The sequence below is a fragment of the Anabrus simplex genome, chromosome 4 (genome assembly GCF_040414725.1).
Source record: "Anabrus simplex isolate iqAnaSimp1 chromosome 4, ASM4041472v1, whole genome shotgun sequence".
Lineage (NCBI taxonomy): Eukaryota > Metazoa > Arthropoda > Insecta > Orthoptera > Tettigoniidae > Anabrus > Anabrus simplex.
In genome coordinates, this window is record NC_090268.1 from 285,476,433 (window position 1) to 285,498,951 (window position 22,519).

The 22,519-nt window shown below is 38.6% G+C and overlaps 1 protein-coding gene across 6 annotated transcripts in view; it reads right to left on the reverse strand.

Moving 5' to 3' along the window:
- The window catches only part of LOC136871886 (myosin-IIIb), a 320,961-nt gene that overhangs the window by 100,210 nt on the left and 198,232 nt on the right, over positions 1 to 22,519 (reverse strand). For all 6 annotated transcript variants that reach the window (XM_067145555.2, XM_067145558.2, XM_067145554.2 and 3 more), the window contains exons 9-12: positions 22,327 to 22,515; positions 17,291 to 17,493; positions 16,288 to 16,432; positions 4,615 to 4,807 (exon numbers count right to left, since the gene is read on the reverse strand). In XM_067145555.2, the coding sequence (XP_067001656.2) occupies positions 4,615 to 4,807; positions 16,288 to 16,432; positions 17,291 to 17,493; positions 22,327 to 22,515 (730 nt within the window). The remainder of the gene's footprint in view (positions 1 to 4,614; positions 4,808 to 16,287; positions 16,433 to 17,290; positions 17,494 to 22,326; positions 22,516 to 22,519) is intronic.

Genomic DNA, 22,519 nt, shown 5'->3' on the forward strand with positions numbered 1-22,519 from the left:
AGCTGTTTACATGATAGGTACTCCCATATTACTTCTAATCCGTATGTGAGCGTTGGTAGCACCTTGACTTGGAAAAGTTTCATGGCCGTCTCCAGCGACATTCTTTGCAGATGTTTGATTTCACTTATGCTTCTAAGTGCAGCAGCTAATCTCTTCTTTATGTGTACTGAGAAGGTCGTCCCGGAGACTTGTAGTGTGATCCCTAGATACGTGAACTGGTTTATCGGTGTTAATGTGTGTCCCCCACATACAATGTAGTCACCTTTCGATAAGTGTCCTCCTCTCCTGAATACCATTAATTCTGTCTTCTTTAGATTCATCCTTAGCTCGTTGTCATCCGCCCATTGCGTGACAAGCTCCATTCCGTTTTGCAAATCTTTTATGTTATCAGCGGCTAGTGCCATATCATCCGCATATATGTATATGCTTACATTTTGTGCTCCCTCTTTGATTTTTGTAGGGAGATACACAGGTCTATTTTTGAAGGTCTCCACAGTTTGATAAGGTAAAGCACTATCACTTAACGCTTCACTTAGTTCTGCACGACACTGATGTACTTTTCTGACATGGAACCAGACACTGCCTGGAAGGAAGTAGACTGATCCTGTAAAAATCGCTCAAGCATGTTGTGAACCTATATAAGGCTGCACGTGCTTGGTGGGAATATTTACTAGCTACAGCATTCAAAATGGACATGTAGTAAGAGCTCAGTGAGGCTGAAAGTGGCATAACTATTGGATGCACCAATTTGGTCATTCCGTCAGTGAGATTTCAGGCACGTTTCAGATATCACATTCAACAGTGAATGATGATGTAGTGGAATGGAAACACCAGGGAGTTATGAAACCCCTTTCCTGACCAGGAAAGACAAAGTAATTAACCGATAGGGACCATCGAAGACTTTGATGTGTGATGAAGTCAAACTGGCAAACTATATTAGAAATAGTGGCCAAAGGCTTTTGAGTTACCATTCACTGGGAGGTGTTTGCACTTGGATTCCATGGGTGAGCTGCAGCACCTAAATCAAGGACCACTAAATTGAACACTCTTTGCAATGGAAGATGGTGATGTACATATCCATGAGGAAAGGCATGGACTGGAAGGACAGAAGACTAATCAAAGGCCTTTACTTATAACAGAAAGTCAGAATAAAGGTGGAGAATGAGATGACAGAAGAAAGCAAAATTGGAAGGGGTGTTAGACAAGGATGCTATCTATCTCCCATACTATTGGGAAATGTCTGGATGGAAGAAGAGGGATACTTATTGGTGGCAGGAGACTAGCGTATTTGATTTGCGGATGACATGGTGTTAGCAGAGTATGGAAGGGTTCTAAATGGAATGTTAGAAGACCTGAATGCAACCTGTAAGCAATATGGAATAAAAATTAATAAGAACAAGACAAAGGGTATGGTGATACGTGCACATGGAAACAAGGCAAATGTCAAGATAAAGCAGAAGAATATTGAACAATTGTCAGTTTTCAAATATCTAGGAAGCATAATAATGAACGATATGAGAAGCAGTAGGGAGGTAAGAACTCTCATTGCCATTGTTAAGGAAGAGGAGATCTGGATGCTAAGGAAGAATTTGGAGATGTGGTTATGGAGAAAGATGGAAATTATATCCTGGGTGGAAAGGGTACAGAACAACCAGGTACTAGAGAGGAGAAAAGAGGAAGTTATTACAAATCATTCATACACAGACAAGGATCTGGCTTGGGCACTGGCTACAAAGAGAGTGTTTTCTGATGGATCAATCAATCAATCAATCACTAGATCTGCATTTAGGGCAGTCATCCAGGTGCCAGATTCCCTATCTGTTGTTTTCCTAGCCTTTTCTTAAATGATCGCAAAGAAATTGGAAAATTATTGAACATTTCCCTTGGTAAGTTATTCCAATCCCTAATTCCCCTTCCTATAAACAAATATTTGCTGCAATTTGTCCTCTTGAATTTCAACTTTATTTTCATATTGTGATCTTTCCTACTTTTAAAGACAACACTCAAACGTATTCGTCTACTGATGTCCTCCCACGCCATCTCTCCACTGACAGCTCAGAACATACCACTTAATCAAACAGCTCGTCTCCTTTCTCCCAAGTCTTCCCAGTCCAAACTTTGCAACATTTTTGTAACGCTACTCTTTTATCGGAAATGCTCTAGAAGGATCGGTAAATAGAAGGAGAAGAGGATGGAGAAGGTACCAGATGGTGGACAATGTCCAAATAGCAGGAAATTACAAAGAAACTAAGAGGATGGCTGCAGACAGGACTGCATGGAGGGTGGCTGTGTAAAGACTTGCCCAAGGGAAGAACATGTTATTTATATATATATATATATATTGCCAATGCAGTGGTGCAAAACAAATCTGTGGACTCTAGAACAATGGAAAAGCATCATGTGGAGTGATGAATCTCGCTACACATTGTGGCAGTCTGATGTATGTGTCTGGACCTGGCAAATGCCTGGTGAGCATAACCTACCAGAATGTATTGTTCCCAGTGTGGAATTTGGTAGAGGAGGCATTATGGAGTGGGCATGATTCTTGCAGTTTGGTCTTGATCCACTGGTTTTTAATTTCATGAACCATGAATGCCAAACCTTATCAACCAATATAGGGCAATCTCATGCTGCCCACCCTGTGGCAAGAATTTGGAACTGATGATTTCATTTTCACCATGACAGTGCACCCATTCTTAAAGCAAAAAGGCTTGTGAGAGGAATTGAAACTTGAATAACTGGCATCAAGCCCTGATCTAAGCTCAAATGAGCATTTCTGGGATGAGTTGTATTATTAGTTGACAGCCAGACAGTACTGACCCAAAATAGGTACAGAAATGATCGCCAAGTTGCAGGAAGAATGGGAGAAAATACATGCAACCCTATACTGAAATTTAGTGGAAAGTGTTCCTATAAGGGTAGGAAAAGTGATAGCGGCGAAAGGCTGGTCTGCATCATTCTGACACCATGGAAGCTCCAGCTAAGCCAGTATCTACATGTATCTGGTAGTTTTATTTTCAATTTTGGCCATCTAAGAACAATGGAAAATAACCCTGTGCAATTACCTTGACTTTTCTTTCCTTGACTTCCAAAAGTTCTTCATCCTTCCACTTTACTGTTTCATCCTCTCTTGTGTCCAGATGGTATTTCCATTCTTATCTTTCTCCTGGAAACCCTTGAGATTTTGTATCAATCTTCTGAAACTTGTTCTGTCTTGCATTATATCTTCTGTTATTCCAATCTCTGTCATGTCTTTTTTCTTTTACTTTTTTCTTTTTTTTTGTTACTCCTTGAACCCACTGGTTGCCATCCTTGCTCTTGTAAATACGGTTGAACACTCATTTTGTGAATCTGCTGTTTTCTATCCTCATTAATGACCAAAAAGTAATTCTCCTCCAGTGGTTTGTCAAAATGGGGGGGAATAGAATCGAATGGCTGGTATAAAGCCCTGATCTAAACCCAACTGAACATCTCTGGGATGAATCGCAGTGCCAGTTGACATCCAGACAGTACTGCCCCACAACAGCTACAGAATTGATATTTGGTCATTAATGTCAGTGTATTGTATTTCTACACTTGTAGAGTTTGTGCAAGTTGTTATTCATTCTAAAAATTGTCAGGAATGAGTGGGAAAAAAACATGAGAAAGAAGTTTACCAATCATAGTGGTTACCTAGACTAGGCTTCAAAACACGGACATAATGTCTCTTACTCCTATATGTGGAGTTGTCCATTTCTCATCTAGTTGAACTATGAAATGAAATGGCGTATGGCTTTTAGTGCCGGGAGTGTCCGAGGACATGTTCGGCTCGCCAGGTGCAGGTCTTTCGATTAGACACCCGTAGGTGACCTGCGCGTCGTGATGAGGATGAAATGATGATGAAGACGACACATACACCCAGCCCCAGTGCCAGTGAAATTAACCAATGCTGGTTAAAATTCCCGACCCTGCCGGGAATCGAACCCGGGACCCCTGTGACCAAAGGCCAGCACGCTAACCATTTAGCTATGGAGCCGGACAGTTGAACTATACTTTTCTCTCATAAAAGTGTACTAAATATGGTTTCTTTCCCACCCAATCTGTCTTTAAACTTTGTTCATTTTGGTTAAGTTATTTGTAATAAATTATGTTTTTGGTTTTATGCCCCACTAACTATATTTTTTACAGTTATTGGAGACGCCGAGGTGCTGAAATTTAGTCCTGCGGGAATTTTTTATAATAATAATAATAATAATAATAATAATAATAATAATAATAATGCTATTTGTTTTACGTCCCACTAACTACTATTTTACGGTTTTCAGAGACGCCGAGGTGCCAGAATTTAGTCCCGCAGGAGTTCTTTTACGTGCCAGTAAATCTACTGACACGAGGCTGACATATTTGAGCACCTTCAAATACCACCGGACTGAGCCAGGATCGAACCTGCCAAGTTGGGGTCAGAAGGCCAGCTAAATTATTTTTCTTTCATTTAGTAGTCCATTGAAAATTATACAGGAAAACAGAGGAATTCAGGCCTAGGTAAGAATAAAGCCATCCTCTTCATGCCAATGAAATATGGGGAATGGTATATGATGTCAAACTATTTCCTTACTGTTAAAGCATATATCTTACCTCGATGTAATGGTGCCAAATCAACAACTCTGCTTTTGTTGTCTGTGTTATCCTGGCTCACCACTTCACCAAATTCAAGGTCACCAAGATGCAGAATGGCTGCAATGATCCGATACACAGTATCTACTTCTTCCTCTTGAAAACCCAGTAGGCGAAAGCCAGATTTTAATTGTTTAAATCTACTGATATTTATCTGTAACAATTTAATTTAAAAATATTTAATTTATCATGAAATTTTTGACAAAGACTTGCATAAATTAGTAATCATACTAAGAGTGAGGATTATCAAAATTTCAGATGTGGCTACTTATTCTAAACACAATTCCATATCTTCTCAAAATGATCAACAAAGGACCCCTCCTTAACATTACTGAAAGCTGCTTCATACATTTAGATCAATACTTTAACCTGAAACATAATCTTAATGTCATTTCAGAAAAGCCAATTTGACCTCCTAATTCCCATTTTTAGAAACGTCAAACCAACAAGTGATAATTCAGTTTTTCATAATACTCACAGCATCTTTCCTCAGCAGCCATCGCTTTTCCCATATCCCTCGGCCCCGCCTTAATTCCCCCCTTCCCCATCACCCTCTCCTCTCCTTTCCCTGACCTCTTCCCTTGCACCACCCCCTCGCCACGCACACAAAAATACACCATGCACTACATGCTGCAACAAGAGGCAAGTCTCATATAACCTATGCCATTTGACTAACACACTCTCTCTCTCTCCCTTTCTCTCTCTCTCTCTCTCTCTCTCTCTCTCTCTCTCTCTCTCTCTCTCTCTCTCTCTCACACTCTCTCCTTCTATTCATTAATTTTATCTAATTTTATCTATTATTTATTCAGGTTAACTTCATGGACACTGCAATTGTGTCAGTTTTAACCATATCTTTATGCACCGTCCTGACAATGTCCAACAGCATTTCAGCATGTTTTTAACAAGCACTACGCGAACATTTCATTTTATTTATGTTGGTCGATGTGGAAACACCATCTAGCAGTTCTGCGTCACCTGGTGGTTATTTACAGTGGCATCCAGTGGCTTTCATACTACTAACACCACTCAAGTAGATTTGATGATTGATGATCTGACTACAGAATCAGTATTTACCAGTTCCCATTTTGCGACTGAAATCGTAATGATTAGCAGTGATGGAACTAACAATTCTATGAATATCAATACAAGAAACACAAAATCTCCTACTCAAAATATTAGGTGTTAGCAGCCATGTCTTCATGAGGGAAAAAGAATAATCTTCCAGGCCCAGATTGGGTTCAGACATTCATAAATAGACACAGAGTTATACTTGCCTCTCGAATATGTCAAAATATATCACAGAGCAGGGCTAGTGTGACACTGCAAGAGATTAAACGTTATTTTGAAGAGCTAAATCTTACTATTGATGGAGTTCCTCCATAGAACACAGTGATGATAACAGTGATAGTGATCATGATCACAACGCTAGACAGAAGTTATCACAACTACAAACCCTGACCAACAGTCTGAAGAAACTGGAGCACAGGCATCACATGTTGGTTAGTGGGTGAAAGTGACATTTGAGAGAGATAAGGGAGATATGAAATGTTTTATTGGGAAAATTATTGTTGCGCATGAAGGAGTGACTTATGAGGCATCATTCTTGAGACAAATCTCCGACGATGAAAACATTTATGTCTTTCCAAATGTGGAAGATTTGTGTGAATTTGACCAAGAGCAAGTGGTTCAAATTATGAAGGAATCAACTGTGACCGGGCGAGTTGGCCGTGCGCGTAGAGGCGCGCGGCTGTGAGCTTGCATCCGGGAGATAGTAGGTTCGAATCCCACTATCGGCAGCCCTGAAGATGGTTTTCCGTGGTTTCCCATTTTCACATCAGGCAAATGCTGGGGCTGTACCTTAATTAAGGCCACGGCCGCTTCCTTCCAACTCCTAGGCCTTTCCTATCCCATCGTCGCCATAAGACCTATCTGTGTCGGTGCGACGTAAAGCCCCTAGCAAAAAAAAAAGAATCAACTGTTAGACGAGACAGACATAGTTTTAAGTAATGATTGTGTACTGTACTGGTGGTGTATCTTTTAATGGGTTTTGTACTGTATTTTCTTACATTTATCTGTGTTCCTAATAACCCCAATGGCTGTTAGAATAGGATTTTGTATTTTTAAGGATGACCATCCCTAATGACCCCATCCCCGGGGCAAAAAGGGACACATTTTAATGGTAAACTTTTTATATACTATGTGGATGATATTTGGTTCAAATGATAGCATGTGACATAATCTTTCACTTCAAATAGCAGAAAATATATTGCAACTCTTATTTCTGGATTTATTGTTAAAAACCCTTAAAATCTGTCCCTATTCACCCCAGTTTACGGTACGGTACTGAATGCATCTGCAGTGAATTTTGTTACTATTTGGCAATCCACTACCCTTATTTTGAGGTAGTCAATTTAGACTGATGCATCATTCTCATCCATTAAAGCTGCTGAAGATGAATGTACAAACTGTAAAACTTGCAGACATTTATGTAATTATAAGAAGATAGAATAAAATTTTAATCAAAGGTGAGAAAATTTGAAGAGGAAAGGGACTGACCAGCTGTGATGATAAAAGATGTGATGTATATGATTAAAGAGAGATTTTGTAAGAGCAGATGATCTGTAAGATTGTCACTTTCTCTGCATTTTCTATATAAATTTCATGATCTCTTCATGAACTTCATGAACTTACTGTGTTTTCCCTTCCGTTCTTCTGACCACTTTGTACCAGTCCTACTAGTGTTCACCATAAATATGTGTTTATTTATGAGGTTCTGAAGACTTTGCGATTTCTCTTGTTCAATTAATTCAGGTCTCCTCTTGTTTCCTCCAGCCAATTTATTCTCCTATTTTGGGAATCTTTTTCTTATTATTCATCCTAAAAAATGTGTCCAAAATTTTTCAAACGTCTCCTCCGTACAGTATTGATGAAATTATCTATGTGATTATAGAGGTCTGCAGTTTGCCTTTTGATCCAAATTCATTTTCTTGTGTGGGTCTTAAAATTTTCCTAAGCCTTTTTTGTTATTCTTTTCCAATATCTGAAATTTTAGAATGACCTCCTAAAATTAAAGATTCTAATGTATATAGAGCTTCCAGTAGGACAACTTTTTGTAAGGTTTCAATTTAGCATTATGTTACATTACTTGCTTATTGTTGTGATCCTATGTTAGTCCAAATGCTCCCTGAAGTTTTGAGGCTCTTTTTGTATTGGCCAAGCTGTCTAATCCCAAAGAAAGAATTATTTCTTCAAGGTATTTAAAAAAAGGATACTTGTGAGATTATTATTATTATTTTTTTTTTTTTGTGCTGGGGGCTTTACGTCGCACCGACACAGATAGGTCTTATGGCGACGATGGGATAGGAAAGGACAAGGAGTTGGAAGGAAGCGGCCATGGCCTTAATTAAGGTACAGATTCGAACCTACTATCTCCCGGATGCAAGCTCACAGCCGCGCGTCTCTACGCGCACGGCCAAATCGCCCGGTATATTTATTATTATTATTATTATTATTATTATTATTACAACCTGTGAAATAAAGTTTGGTGAATAGTTCTGTACTACCAACATAGATGAACAATGCACGACAGTGACTTTACTGTCCTTTGAAATAGTCCCCTCCCATAACTATGCACTGCTGAGATCGGCGATACATGTCCTGGAAACTTTGCAAGAAGGCTTCCTTTGGGATGGTGTTCAAAAGCCTCGTCACGTTTCATTGGATGTCAGGAATATCATCAAATCTCTTTCCTTTCAAAGAGAGTTTGAGTCGTGGGAATAGGCTCTGACCTTTTCCAGACGAGGGGTTCCCGGAGAACGCCATTCCATGCTTTGCAGTTTCATTTTAGGGTCGAACCTGAGACACCAGGTTTCATCCTCAATGATGATACAGTTCAAGAAATTTGGTGTCGCATCCACCGTTTCGACAAAATCCTGTGAAGCCTCTAAACATGCCTGCTTCTGATCGTCAGTCAAGTGATGTGGCACAAGACGAGAACACTTTTTCCTCTTCCCTAAATTCTGGGTAGTGATTTGTCGCACAGATTCATGGTTAATCTGCAGTTCATCCGTTATCATGCGCATAGTTAATCATTGATCGTTTGTTATTAATGTCCTCACCTTCTCAATGTTTTCGTTACTGACGGCGGTCGCTGGTCTTCCGCTACGTGGGATGGCACTTCCCCGGCCTCCTCGAAAACGGGCGAACCACTCGTACACACACTTCAAGGACAGTGCTTGATCTTCATAAACACGTACCAGCATAGCATGAGTTTCCTTCGGTGTCTTGCCAAACTTAAAACAAAACTGTACATTGATCTTTAGGTCGTTCATGTTCCTGTTCGCAGTTCAGAACCAACGGACTGAACACGCACTGTGTCAAACAGATCTTACACGGCTCACACACGATGTTCAATTGAACAACATTGGGAGTAGGTGGTCAAAACCTGCTGCTACGCAGGTGCAGCGTTGCATATCGCCAGTGTTGCCAGATCGACCGTTCTGAATTCGTTCGCCGAACTTTATTGTCACAGGTTGTATTATTATTGTAGGTTATTGGGGTCATTAAAACTCAACACAGAGAGGTAACACATTTTACTGTCCAATAAATTTATTGAACTACTATTTACAGTTAATCACAAACTCACTTGTGGTTGAGTTTGCCTCTCAATACAGTTCTTATTAATGATCATAACACACACTCACTCTGACAATCACACTGCATACCAAAGTTCTGGTCCCCAACACAGTTTCTCATAGTTTAGTGTTGATCCTGAACAGTTCACAGCAGTAAGGCTCACTGAACTCCATGTAACCATCTGATGGACACTTCCAATGAATGACTCGTCACGGACTCACAACCATCTTATACTGCTTACTCTCTCTTGAGTCTGACGAACTCAAGGCTGGCTCACTCCCAAATAAACTTGGACTGACTAGTGTGCACCAGTTGTGCTCTTTATAAAGGCTTGCAGAAGATTTTTGCAGTACCGAGCTCGAGAGCTGCAGTCGCTTAAGTGTGGCCAGTATCCAGTATACGGGAGATAGTGGATTCGAACCCCACTGTCGGTAGCCCTGGAAATGGTTTTCCATGGTTTCCCCATTTTCACACCAGGAAAATGCTGGGGCTATACCTTAATTAAGGCCATGGCCGCTTCCTTCCCACTCCTACCCCTTTCCTGTCCCATCATCACCATAAGACCTATCTGTGTCGTGCGACGTAAAGCAACTTGCAAAAAAAAAAAAAAAAAAAAAAAAAAATGATTATTGCAGTTCCTAATTCAAGATCATTTTGGGTACCTGGTCCATTGTTAAACAGCTTCCAACTTCTTCTAAGTGCTGCCTTATCACATATCTCAACAATTTACCAGCACTATCGTTTTGCTAGCTGCTGGCCCCGTCCACACTGTCACCACTACACTGCAATTATTATCTGTCAGTGGCATTACTCTGGCCACCCTGAGTTGGCCTTCATTGTCACAATGCTTCTTCCATAAAGCTGCTTTCCCCTAGTAGCTCCATAATAAGGCACAAGGTGGTCTAGATGAATGGCCACAATTTTCTCTGGGGGAGGCTACTGAATCCTATAGACTACATCATTAATTCTAGTGATAACCGTGAAGGAACCTTCCCATGGTGATTGGAGCTTCAGCAACTTTCTGTTCATTCATACGGTCCAGTATAGTCACACTGTGTAACCTTCCTCGGATTCTGTTGAGTTCACCTGGAGGTCAAATCGGACCTTCATCCAGTCACTAGCTACCTTCAGCTGGCCATACTTATTGAACTGCTCCACCAGTTCCCAGGTGCAGTATGCCACCGGTTGTTCTTGTTCCGGAGCCGTCCCATACATTAAGTCACATGGCGGACGTGGGTCTCTCCCAAAGACCATGTTGGCAGGTGTCATTCCTGTTGTCTCAAGAGTGGATGCATGGTAGACCTTCAGGAAGAAGAGCATCCTCTCATCCCACCCCCTCGGGTGTGCTGATGTCACCTTTCTCAGATATTCCTCTATCGTCTTCACGAACCACTCTACCATGCTATCCATCTGCAGGTTGAGAGATGTAATTCAGGTCTTGAATACATTGAGATGATGCAGAACTTCCTTCAACAGTGTCAATTTGAAGTTCCTGCCCTGGTTGTTGTGCAGCTCTTTCAAGACACTAAATTGACAGAAGAAGTTCTTCATGAGGGTATCAGCTGCTCTCAAACACTTCATGACTAGGGATAGTATAGATTTGGTGAAACACTGCATGGCTAGAAGCATGTAGCGATCTCCAGTGCATGATTTGGAAAATGGCCCTGCATTATTGATGACTATCCTATTGAAGGGTGCTCAGACATTTTACTGCTGCATCTGCCCTAACGGGTCCTCAGCTCAAAACTCTGTAGCGTAGTTTCCATGTATAACATGTCATACGTCCTTACTCCCTGAAGTCCTGGGGTCTGTACTGTATGGTACAATAAGGTGTTGGTATTTTCAGGTTAATATTCTAATATGACACTCAAATGAAACAATCTTGCTCATCACCACCATCATCATCATCATCAGCAGCAGCAGCAGCAGCAGCAGCAGCATCATCATCATCATCATCATCACCATCATTTTTCCTTTTCCAACTCTTGCTGGGTCAGGATGTTGCTGGCACCTTTCCGTCCTCCTCTATCCAACTACCATTGCTACTCCTTAACTGTGTTTCAATCCATATTCCTTATTATGTTGTTCTTGATTGAGCCCAACCACTTTTGTCTGGGTCTACCTCTTGTTTTCCTTCCTTCAATATCCTCCTCTCTTCCTTTTTCTTGATATGTCCAAACTATCTTGGTCTTGTCAGAAAGCTTTTCTTTACTCTGATTTCCTTGCTGACATTTTTCTGTGGCTGGATAACAGAGCAAATTACCTGAAATAGGGTGACTCTTGACTTCTTCCACTAGCAAATAAATGCAAGTGAGGATAGTTTCAGAGTTGAGTCAGCATGGAGAGAACATTATTCTGTATCACAATCACATCTTAGCTGAGTCGGCATAGAGAGGTTGTTATTCTGTATCACAGTCATTTCTCAGTTATAGAATTGAGTTGGAGGAGAGACGATTTTTATCACATTCGCAGTTATGCGAGGCTAAAGGCAACTTGGGGGATCCAGAACTGACTCAATCATCATCATCATCATCATCATCATCATCATGGGTTAGATAAGTACTCAAATTTATTTTAAGCATGTCAAAGTCATCATCATCATCATTATCATCCTTATTTCTTCGCTCCAGCAAGCCGGGTGCGGTTGTGTACGAGCTTCCTCCAGTTTGTCCTATCCATCCACAGATTCTGCTCATTTATGTGATGCCAGTTCACATCTCTAATTTCAAGGTCCTTCAATATCTGTTTTTTCCCAAACATCACGAAGTCTTCCTCTTGGTCTCTTCCCAGGAACATTGTGGTCAAAATATGTTCGAGGAGTCCTGTGAGGGTCCATTCTTTTCATGTGACCATACCATTGCAATCTCTTCACTTCTAGAGTCTCCAGCAAGATTCTTTCCAATCCAAGCTGTTGCTGGATATCCACATTCCTTATTTTATCCATTTTTGTTTCTTGTAGACAAGAACGGACCACAGAAATAAGGCAGATAGTTAAGTGCTGTATTTCAACTAGTAAGTTCAGCTAGGAGTGGTACCAAGATTTTGTTTTTGTTTTCCTAGTGTGTTAATCAGTTTGGTTTCTTTTGTAATTACGTAAGTTTTTAAGTGCCATATTATGGAGAGTTTAGTACTGTTTCTTGATGTAAATATAGTAGATCCCCAGGAGGTTGTTATGGGAATGACATTTGGATTTATTGTGTGTGAAATTAGCACTTTCATCTATGTCCAAGGACTGCATAAATACAAGGATTTGTTCCTAGCATAATGTCAGTGTAGCAAGGTACTCATCTACGTAAATTATCCTTTAATGCATGTTAGTGAAATTTGATTTATTCTTGGAAAATTGAATATGTGAAGAACCCTACGTCAATTCCAAGAGTCAAACTGGGACATTTATGCATTGCTAACTTCTTAATTTTAATGTCATCTAAAAGAGATTCCAATGTCCAGATGTTATGGTGAAGAGAATATGTACCAAGCTCGATAGCTGCAGTCACTTAAGTGCAGCCAGATTCCAGTATTCGGGAGATAGAGGGTTTGAACCCCACTGTCGGCAGCTCAGAAAATGGTTTTCCGTGGTTTCCCATTTTCACAACAGGCAAATGCTGGCTGGGGCTGTACCTTAATTAAGGCCAAAGTCGCTTTCTTCCCATTGTCACCATAAGATCTGTCTGTGTTGGTGCGAAATAAAGCAACTTGTAAAAAAAAAAAAAAAAAAAAGTAGAATTTGGCAGTTAAATTTAGAGTAGTTGGTGGGTACAGGTTTAGGAGTCTGTCAGTGATGATTACCGGAATGGCTTCGGCTAAATATTGAATCCCTGAGAGGATATGAATAGAATGTGATTGTGGCCAATGTAATACAATGCATCGTGCGATAAAGAGATGAATAATGATGAGAGTTAATGGAAAGGATTTCTCCACTAATAATGTGATTTTGGGAGCCTTTTATGAAGAGATAACAGGGAGCCATGAGCACCCAGTACGTATTTACTAAAGACAGCTGATGTAGCTGCAAGAAGAGCCGAGGGAAAGGGAAATTATCCTATGATTATTTAAAACATCTTCTGCAGAGAAGGGAAACCTGCGCAGGGTTATGTTAAAGAAATTCCCAGGAAGAGAATGAATGAAATGTCACAGCGATCTTATATATGTAAGAATAGTGACTTTGTAACTTACTCCACTAAGTTTTTTTTTTTTTTGATAGGGGCTTTACGTCGCACCGACACAGATAGGTCTTATGGCGACGATGGGATAGGAAAGGCCTAGGAGTTGGAAGGAAGCGGCCGTGGCCTTAATTAAGGTACAGCCCCAGCATTTGCCTGGTGTGAAAATGGGAAACCACGGAAAACCATTTTCAGGGCCTCCGATAGTGGGATTCGAACCTACTATCTCCCGGATGCAAGCTCACAGCCGCGCGCCTCTACGCGCATGGCCAACTCGCCCAGTCCACTAAGTATTAGGAGTATTCATGATGTTATGCCCCTTTGGTAGCTCAAGGACGAGAATTATAAATTCAAAATGAAATCAAAATCACTTTATTTGCAAATGAGGTCTACCTTGGTGGCAAATGGTACACTAAAATACATTATTATCAAGCACTAAATTTTAAATTAACAAGAGAAGAAGACATTTTCCTATTAAACACACAGCTCATCCTTAATAAATTTATATTGTTTACAAAATTCTACTTATAATATCTCCTGTACTTACAAACATAGTCAACTCATATACAGTATGTGGAATTACTTCAAATAATACTATACAACTGCTATAAAATTAAAATTTACATTGCATTTATTTATTATTTTACCCATTTTGGAGCCTAAGTAGCATAACGACCTGCGTGGAATTACTTAAAATAATACTATACAACTACTATAAAATTAAAATTTACATTGCATTTATTTATTTTTTACCCATTTTGGAGCCTAAGTAGCATAACGACTTGCTGCGTCTTAACCAGAGCCCCTTTTGCCACCGCTTTTCAGAGTTCCTGACTGGCCTTCACAGCTACCGTAGCGGTCCCAGGGCCCTCAAAGTCCCCACTGTACTTCACCCCTACAGGCAGTCCCCTACTTCGGCTGTCCAATCTCCATAGACCAGGGGATGGAATTAATTTATTCACAAAAATTTTTTATTTACAATAACCTGCACTGGTCGAATGCCCTCTAACATTTCTTTTCTCTATTGCTGTTTATTCTCTTCTAGAATTTCTGTACACTATCCCTGGTAAACTGTTCCACTCCTTCACACCCTTCCCAATGAATGAAAATCTACCCCAATCGCTTCTGCTAAAATCCCTTCCAATTTTATATTTGTGGTCAGCCCCACCGATGTAATTACTTTCCAACTGAAGCCTTTCATGGATTTCTCCCCATACTTCCTCTCCTGTATAGGCTCTATAAAATCCTTTAAGTCTAATTTTCTCCCTTCTCTTAAAGTTTCCCACCCAAGTTTCTCTAACATTTCTGATACACTACTTTTTCTCCTGAAATCCCCTGTTACAAATCTTGCTGCTTTCCTCTGCACGCCATCTATTTCTTTTATTTACTCACACTCCAATTGGCATTATTAAATAGGGATTTCCCGAGATTGATGACGTGTCTGATGAAGTTTGATGGCTATCTGTTTCTCCTTTGTGATTCCTTGTTTGCTGATGAATTCTCAATTCATAATTTGGAGGCAGTGTTTTTGGTGGAGTAGTGTGTATTTTTTGTGTTCATGTTGCATTATTTTGTGCGATTCACAAGTAAATGCGACTCATGAATGAAACGACTCTTGATTAAATTGATTCATAAATAAATATACAGATTTCTTAGATAAATAGCAGCCAGGCACAACTCTCAATATCTGTGTGTGTTTTTAGTGAAATGAACAGTAAGAGTCATGTCACTAATGGCAGTGTTAGAGCTGAGAGCTTGTTGTCACTATTTTATTTGTATATTTTAATGAATTTAGTTGAATTTGTTCATTTTTATGCTTTGCTTAGAAGTAATAAATTATGTTTTACCTCTTATACTGCATGTTCTTATTTGTGTAGTTGATATACATGTATCCTGCCTGATTGCCTTTTCATATCACTTTAGACTTTTTCTATTTTGGTTCAGATTGCTTCATAACTCATCACCCCTGGGAGAGCTTAGCCAGAACTTAAATAAGACATGGTGGGATGCATTATATTGTATTTTATACTAAAATCTCTCATTAAAATCAATGATTTACTTTCCTCCAATATATTTTTCATGAAATTCAATAATAAGTAGCTGAAAGTGCTTTAGAATCAGTTTACTATAATGACCATGATATGATATATCATCATCAATGTCCCACTCCAGTCACCCGGGTGTGGTTAACAAGCCTCCTCCACTCCTTTCTATTTTTCCACTTTTCCTGTTCCATTACTTCCGCCACATCCAATCCAGCTTCTCTAATGTCCTTCCAAATCTGATCCATACACCTTCTTCTCGGTCTTCCAACTGGTCTCTTTCCTTAACTTCTCTTTCCAATTCCATTCTTACTACCCGTTCCTTTCCCATTCTTTTTACATGTCCAAACCATCTCAGTCTTGCTTCCTGTATCTTCTGTAATATCTATTAAGTTTTTTTCACATGTCATTCTTTACCGAATCTATGAATACTTCTGAATTTTGAACCCAATTGCATACTGTAGAATAGTATCCTTCATTTCTAAGCATTGTGAAGGTAAAGTTGAAGATGCTTTAATAATAAATTATTTCTATACTTAGTAGAAGTAGGACATAAATTTTTTTAAAATATTCAAATGGTTGCTGATCCATTTGCAAAACAAAAAGAAACAAAAAGAAACCATAACATAATATAACATTTTGCCAAGTTTTACAAGTGTTTCTCAATAGTGTTGACATTTTGAAAAATAAGACAAAATTACTTTTTTGAGCCTTAATAGGAGAATTGGGAAGAAACTTTGAGAACTTCAGGAAAAAAAGAAAAAAAAAGAAAATGGATTAATTAAATAAACTACCTGTTTTGTTGCCATGTCTTGAGCATCACCTCCTAGATATCTATGTTGCAACCTCAGAACAGGATCAAGGTGAAACTCAGTCAGTCGTGACTCCGACTGAAGACCATCATATAAATAGTAGAAAATGTGGAAATTTCTTTCACCTCTGTAAGAACATGAAGATGAATGGAGTCAACAGTAGAAGCAGATTGTAACAATATGTTGAATTTGCTGATAATAATCATGTTTTTAGTATAATCTTGTATTTACAACTTTTAATATTCATTTGCAAATATCTTATGTTTTATTCCAATTGTTTAATTAAGGATTGAGATTTTAAATGACATTCCTTCTGGTTATATTGATGAAAATTTTAAATAGCAGATGGAGAAAGGGTTTTTATTTTGGCATGCACATGCATGTGTGTAAGAGTTTATTTACCTTCCTGTTTCTTCCTATCTCCGGTTTCACCGTTTTGAATAAATTAGAGTAGAGAATCAAACATTGTTAGATCAAATAAAGGTCAATAATATGATGAAGACTAGATGGTAAATAACTGAGATTCTGTTATGAAACTTCCCAATATTTGAACTGCGGCCACCTTGATGAAAAACGAGTGATGCAGAACTTTTATCAGTGTTAAAGAAAGAAAAGCAAAGCAAAGCCATTTCTGCACAGACCATAAAGGTCTTTGGAGGAGTGGAAAGTAAAGGCTTCCACTTCTTGACAGAAATTGAGTACTTAGCTGTACCCCTGGCTGCTTCTGTCCTGAGGAATTAATCTGGAACTCATTTTTGGACTAGGCTGAGTGAACCTTAGGGAATTTGTAATCTCATTTCACAATTTTCAACCTCCTGATGGGGAATCAAACTCACTTCCTTCTTGGTGAACCGAGCATGCTTTTACCATCTCAGCTATTCAGCCCCTGATCAGTGTTAAAAATACTAATAAAACCATCTGTTTGCCATCACAGTATTACTCTTAGCCCACAACTAGTCATTTACATCTGAGAGGTATTACGTACTGAGAATGTTGGCAGACTCTGGACTGTTCTAAGAGGTATACAGATACCCTAGCTCCAGTGACTTTCCCAGCTTTGGTCATAGTGAGATCAAGGAACTTCCCAAATCTTGATGAGTTGGCATTAATTCCAGTTTGAGCATTCCCAAAAGCTTCCATTATAGGGTTTACTTGTAAGATACGTTCTTCCAAGTTACGATTAGGAGCCTGAAATATAAAGGAAGCAACAGTAAATTAGTTTGTTTTCTAAAGATTTTATGCAGTAAAAAATGCTATGTACAATTGTATGCTCATTCCTATTACTAGTAAACTATTTTCAAATGTACTTTCTAAATCAAAGAGGTTCGTTCTCGACAAAAACTTGTACTGTTGGCCATGTGTGCTGCCATAGATATTGATAATGCTATAAGGAGATATTACTAGTACAAATCTATATATATAAAATAACATGTCCTGGCTGACTAATTCATCATTGCTGAGCCAAAACTATTGGACGTAACGAAATAAAATTTTGAGAATACATTTATATTACAATGTAGGTCTCACTAAGGGAGGATTTTTGGATATTTCATCACTAAGGGGGTACATTTTTAAAATGAGTATCTATATCTCAAAAACTTAACCATTTAGAGACATAAAAATTTATATTTGGAATCATCTTTAAAAATAAGGAAACACATATTTTTTTTTGTTTTCAGAAAATCCTCTTAAGGGGGGAGAAAAAAGTGAAAAGGGATTTGAATACCTGTTATGAGGATGACAAAGAAGGTGAATTTTTAAAACAAGTACATCTACAGTATATCTAAAAAATGTAACATGTTACAGACGTGAAAACTTGTATTTGGAATCTCCTGTACAAACAAAAGAACACACATAATTTGTTTCCAGGAAATCCACTTAAGGGAAGTGTTAAAGGGGGTGAACTTTTAGGCATAACTACAGTATATCTCAAAACATAACATATTACAGACATGAAATTCGGTATTTTCAACCTCTTTCAAAAATAAAATAACACACATTTTTTGTTTTCAGGAGATAAACTGGGCGAGGTGTGTAAAATGACTGAAAAAGGGGGTTGAATTATTTTTATTAGGATATTGGTATCTCTGAAACTGAAAATGAAAAATTGAAAAACATGAAAATTGGTATTTGGAATATCCTTTAAAAACAAAGAAACTCATATCATTTGTTTTTGGAAAATTCACCTGGGGGAGGGTTGTAAAAAGGACTGAAAAAGGGGTTGAATTCTTTTCATTAAGATACTTATATCTCAATAACTGAAGATGTCACAGATATGAAAATTTGTATTTGGAATCTTTTTAAAAAATAAAGAAACAAGTATTTTTTTGAAAAATCTATTTAAGGGGGTGGGGTAGGTGAAAAGAAGTGATGAAAGTGTTGAATTCTTTTTATGAGGGATACTTATGTATCAAATACTGAAGATGTTACAGACATGAAAATTTGTAGGCTATTTGAAATTTCCTTTAAAATAAAGAAACACATATTCTTTTGTTTTCAAAAAATCCAAGTGAATTGAAAAATATGTTGAATTCTTTGTATGAGGAGACTTATCTCAAGAATGAACGATGTTACAGACGTGAAAATTGGTATTTGGAATCTCCTTTAAAAATAAAGAAACACAGATTTTGTGGGAGGGTGGGGGGAAATCAACCAGTGGGGGTGTAAAAGGAGTTGAATTCCTTTTATGACGATACAAATAAGAAGTGGACTTGAAACAATACACCCCTGAGGGGGTTTTGATGGGAGGGGGGGTGAGGAATGATGACAGAAAAAATGCATTTATATAAAACCGTTTGAATTACAAAGTTAACATTTCAAATGAAATCCTAGGTGTTAGGTAACAGAAGGTTTGAAACAAATTTAACCCCTCAGAAAGTTAAATGGGGGGCAAGATTCGAAAGCAAATGTATTCATTTCTTCCTCCAAACGTACAAAGATGAAATTCCAAATAGTGGTATATATTTTAAATCCTTGGAGTGAAATAGGAAATATTTTTACACGTTCCACCTGTAAAGTATTAAATGAGGTTAGCTCTGTAAACGAAATTATTCATCCCTCCAAAACCGTTTGATGTACAAAGTTGTAATTTATGTACTACATGTAAAATATTGTATACTTCAAAATATTTCTCTCCGAAAGGGGTTTAGATGATGGTTGACTCTCAAAAACACAATGTCCATTCTTCCAAAACCGTTTTAGGCACAAACTTATTTTTTTTAAAATGAAGGGTAGTCTTCTATGTCCAAGATGTTAATAAATATTTTAAAATGTTCATCCCTTAAAAGGTATTCATATCTCCATTGCTGTTTGACATACAAAATCAAAATTTCACAGGTGGTCGCGTTTACAGCCTAGATGTTAAACAAGATAGGGTTTAAAACATTCAGCCCCAGGGGCTCTGAACTTTGGAGCATGGGTTGGTGACCACGGGGCCCTCAGCTGAATTCTGGCATTGCTTCCACTTACTTGTGCCAGGCTCCTCACTTTCATCTTTCCTATCCAACCTCTCTTGGTCAACTCTTGTTCTTTTCTGACCCCGATGCTGGGAGTCTTTCATTTTCACGCCCTTCGTGGTCCTTGCCTTCCTTTGGCCGATATCTTCATTTTTCGAAGTGTTGGATCCCTTCCATTTTTTCTCTCTGATTAGTGTTATATAGAGGATGGTTGCCCAGTTGTACTTCCTCTTAAAACAATAATCACCACCACCACCACTTAAAACATTCAAATTCTTCCGTATGGGGTTCAAATGAGTGTTAGATCAGAAAATAATCATTCCACCAAAACCATTTGACGTACAAATTGAGGGCATATTTTACAGGATCAGCTGACAGTGGATTCTCCAAAATGTAAAACTTTGAATAATAACTTTCATTTTAAAACCGTAGTGAAGCATGGGTATCTTGCTAGTATAAGATATAATTAGAGCAAAATATTGCAAATTCATGTTGATTACCCTAAAATGCTGTTAAGAAGCAAGTTTCAGAACACATACATCAAAACAGTAAATTTATAGCTATTGTAGAGACTTTCAAACTTCTCCATGTACTGTAGTACTGTACAATATTCTGCCTATATTAATTATTGTTAGAGACGATTCTACTTGACACATAATTGAAATCCATTCAATAGAAAACTATAGCCTCTTTCTTTACCACGTCGACATTTATCGCATCCTTTGAAGTAAGATGTAACAAAGAGGAAGACATGGTTTGAACATTTTATAATCCCTAAAACCATTAACGGTATTACAGGTTGAGTGATGAACTTTATACTCTATTTAAATATACTTGCACTCTTAATACTGGGATAATATTAGATGTATTATAAGTAATAAAAGGGAACAAACAAGTGACAAATCAATTTATGTATAGATACTGTAGTTAGGAACATGAAAAGGAACTATCAATAGGATAACCACAATGATAGGATTCCTTTCCATCACTTATTTTAATCAGTTAGGTACCTTTTCTCCTGTAATATTTGTCTTATGTTCCAAGTCTTATCACCTGTATTCATATTTCTCTCTTTGCCTCTTCCCTTTCCCTTATCCTACACTTTCCACGCCACGAATAAAGACTTGTGAAGATGGCCCCTCAATGAGTGTTTATGCCCACCTTCCTGATGAAACTGAGAAGCAGAAATGAACTCATCAAGGGAGAGAAGAAATGGATGTAGAAGAGCTGGGCTTTATAAAGAGAGAATCAATCTATCTGAAGATGGCAGTATATGAAGACAAGGATTTTGTCCTTGTCCTTTTGTTACTTTCTTTCTATTTCACCTTCTTCCCACACTGACCTATCATTGATGGGCTGAGTGGCTCAGACAGTTGAGGCGCTGGCCTTCTGACCCTGACTTGGAAGGTTTGATCCTGGCTCAGTCTGGTGGTGTTTGAAGGTGCTCAAATACGTTAGCATCAAGCCAGTAGATTTATTGGCACCTAAAAGAACTCCTGTGGGATTAAATTCTGTTACTTCGGTGTCTCCGTAAACTGTAAAAGTAGTTAGTGGTACATACAGCAAATAACATTATTATTGACCTATCATTGTGTTTTTCCTGTTATGTATTCCTTTTGTTGTTCCTCTGTATTTCTCTATAAGACTGACAGGTCGGTGTGGGAAGGGAGAGTAGCAGAAAGAGAAGACTAGGACAAACATATAAACCACAAGGACAAGTATAATCTCCACATCTTCACACAATGCTGTCTTCAAATAGATTAACTCTCTCCTCATCAATCCTAATTCTTCTACATCCATTTCTTCTCATCCCCCTAATAAGACTGTTTTGCCAGGCTGAGTAGCTCAGACGGTTGAGGCGCTGGCCTTCTGACCCCAACTTGGCAGGTTCGATCCTGGCTCAGTCCGGTGGTATTTGGAGGTGCTCAAACACGTTAGCCTCATGTCAGTAGATTTACTGGCACATAAAAGAACTCCTACAGGACTAAATTCCAGCCCCTCAGCATCTCCAAAAACCGTAAAAGAGTAGTTTGTGGGACGTAAATCCAATAACGTTATTTAATTAACGAGATTGTTTCTACTTTCCAGAAGGACAGGTATCAATATTCACTGAGGGGTCATCTTGACAATTCTTGTTTTGATGTGGGAAGTGTGGGATAAAAAGAAAGTCAGATAAAGACAGAAATGGGAGGAGATAAAAAGATGAACATGAACACAGGTGGTAAAATATTTTATGTCTGCCCTCCTGATGAAACTGGGAACCACAAACGAGCTCAGCAGGGGCTGAGAAGAAATGGAAGTAGAAGATGAGGAGAGAGACTAAGATGGCAGTGTATTATGATGTGGAAATTTTCCTTGTCCATTTTTGTTTTCATATTTTTCCCTGTCTCCTCTTTTTGTTGTTCCCTCTTCCCACATGAACCTGTCATTGTCTTTATCCTGCTACCTGTTCCTTTTCATGTTCCTGTACGTATGACTCAAAATTTAGATGTATTGTTGGCATAGTATGTTTTGACAGACTGTGAATAAAACCACTTCCCATTAGGAAAACTATTGTAATTCTTACCTTTCCTAGAAACACAAGCTGTTTGAGAAGCAAATTTGCACTTTCAGTCTTTCCTGCACCACTCTCTCCACTGATTACTATAGCCTGATTTTGCCTCTGGTGTAACAAGGCTTGATACGCTGAATCAGCCACAGCAAAAATGTGTGGAGTATTATCTGATCTTGATTGACCTCTATACCTGCGCTGTTCCTGT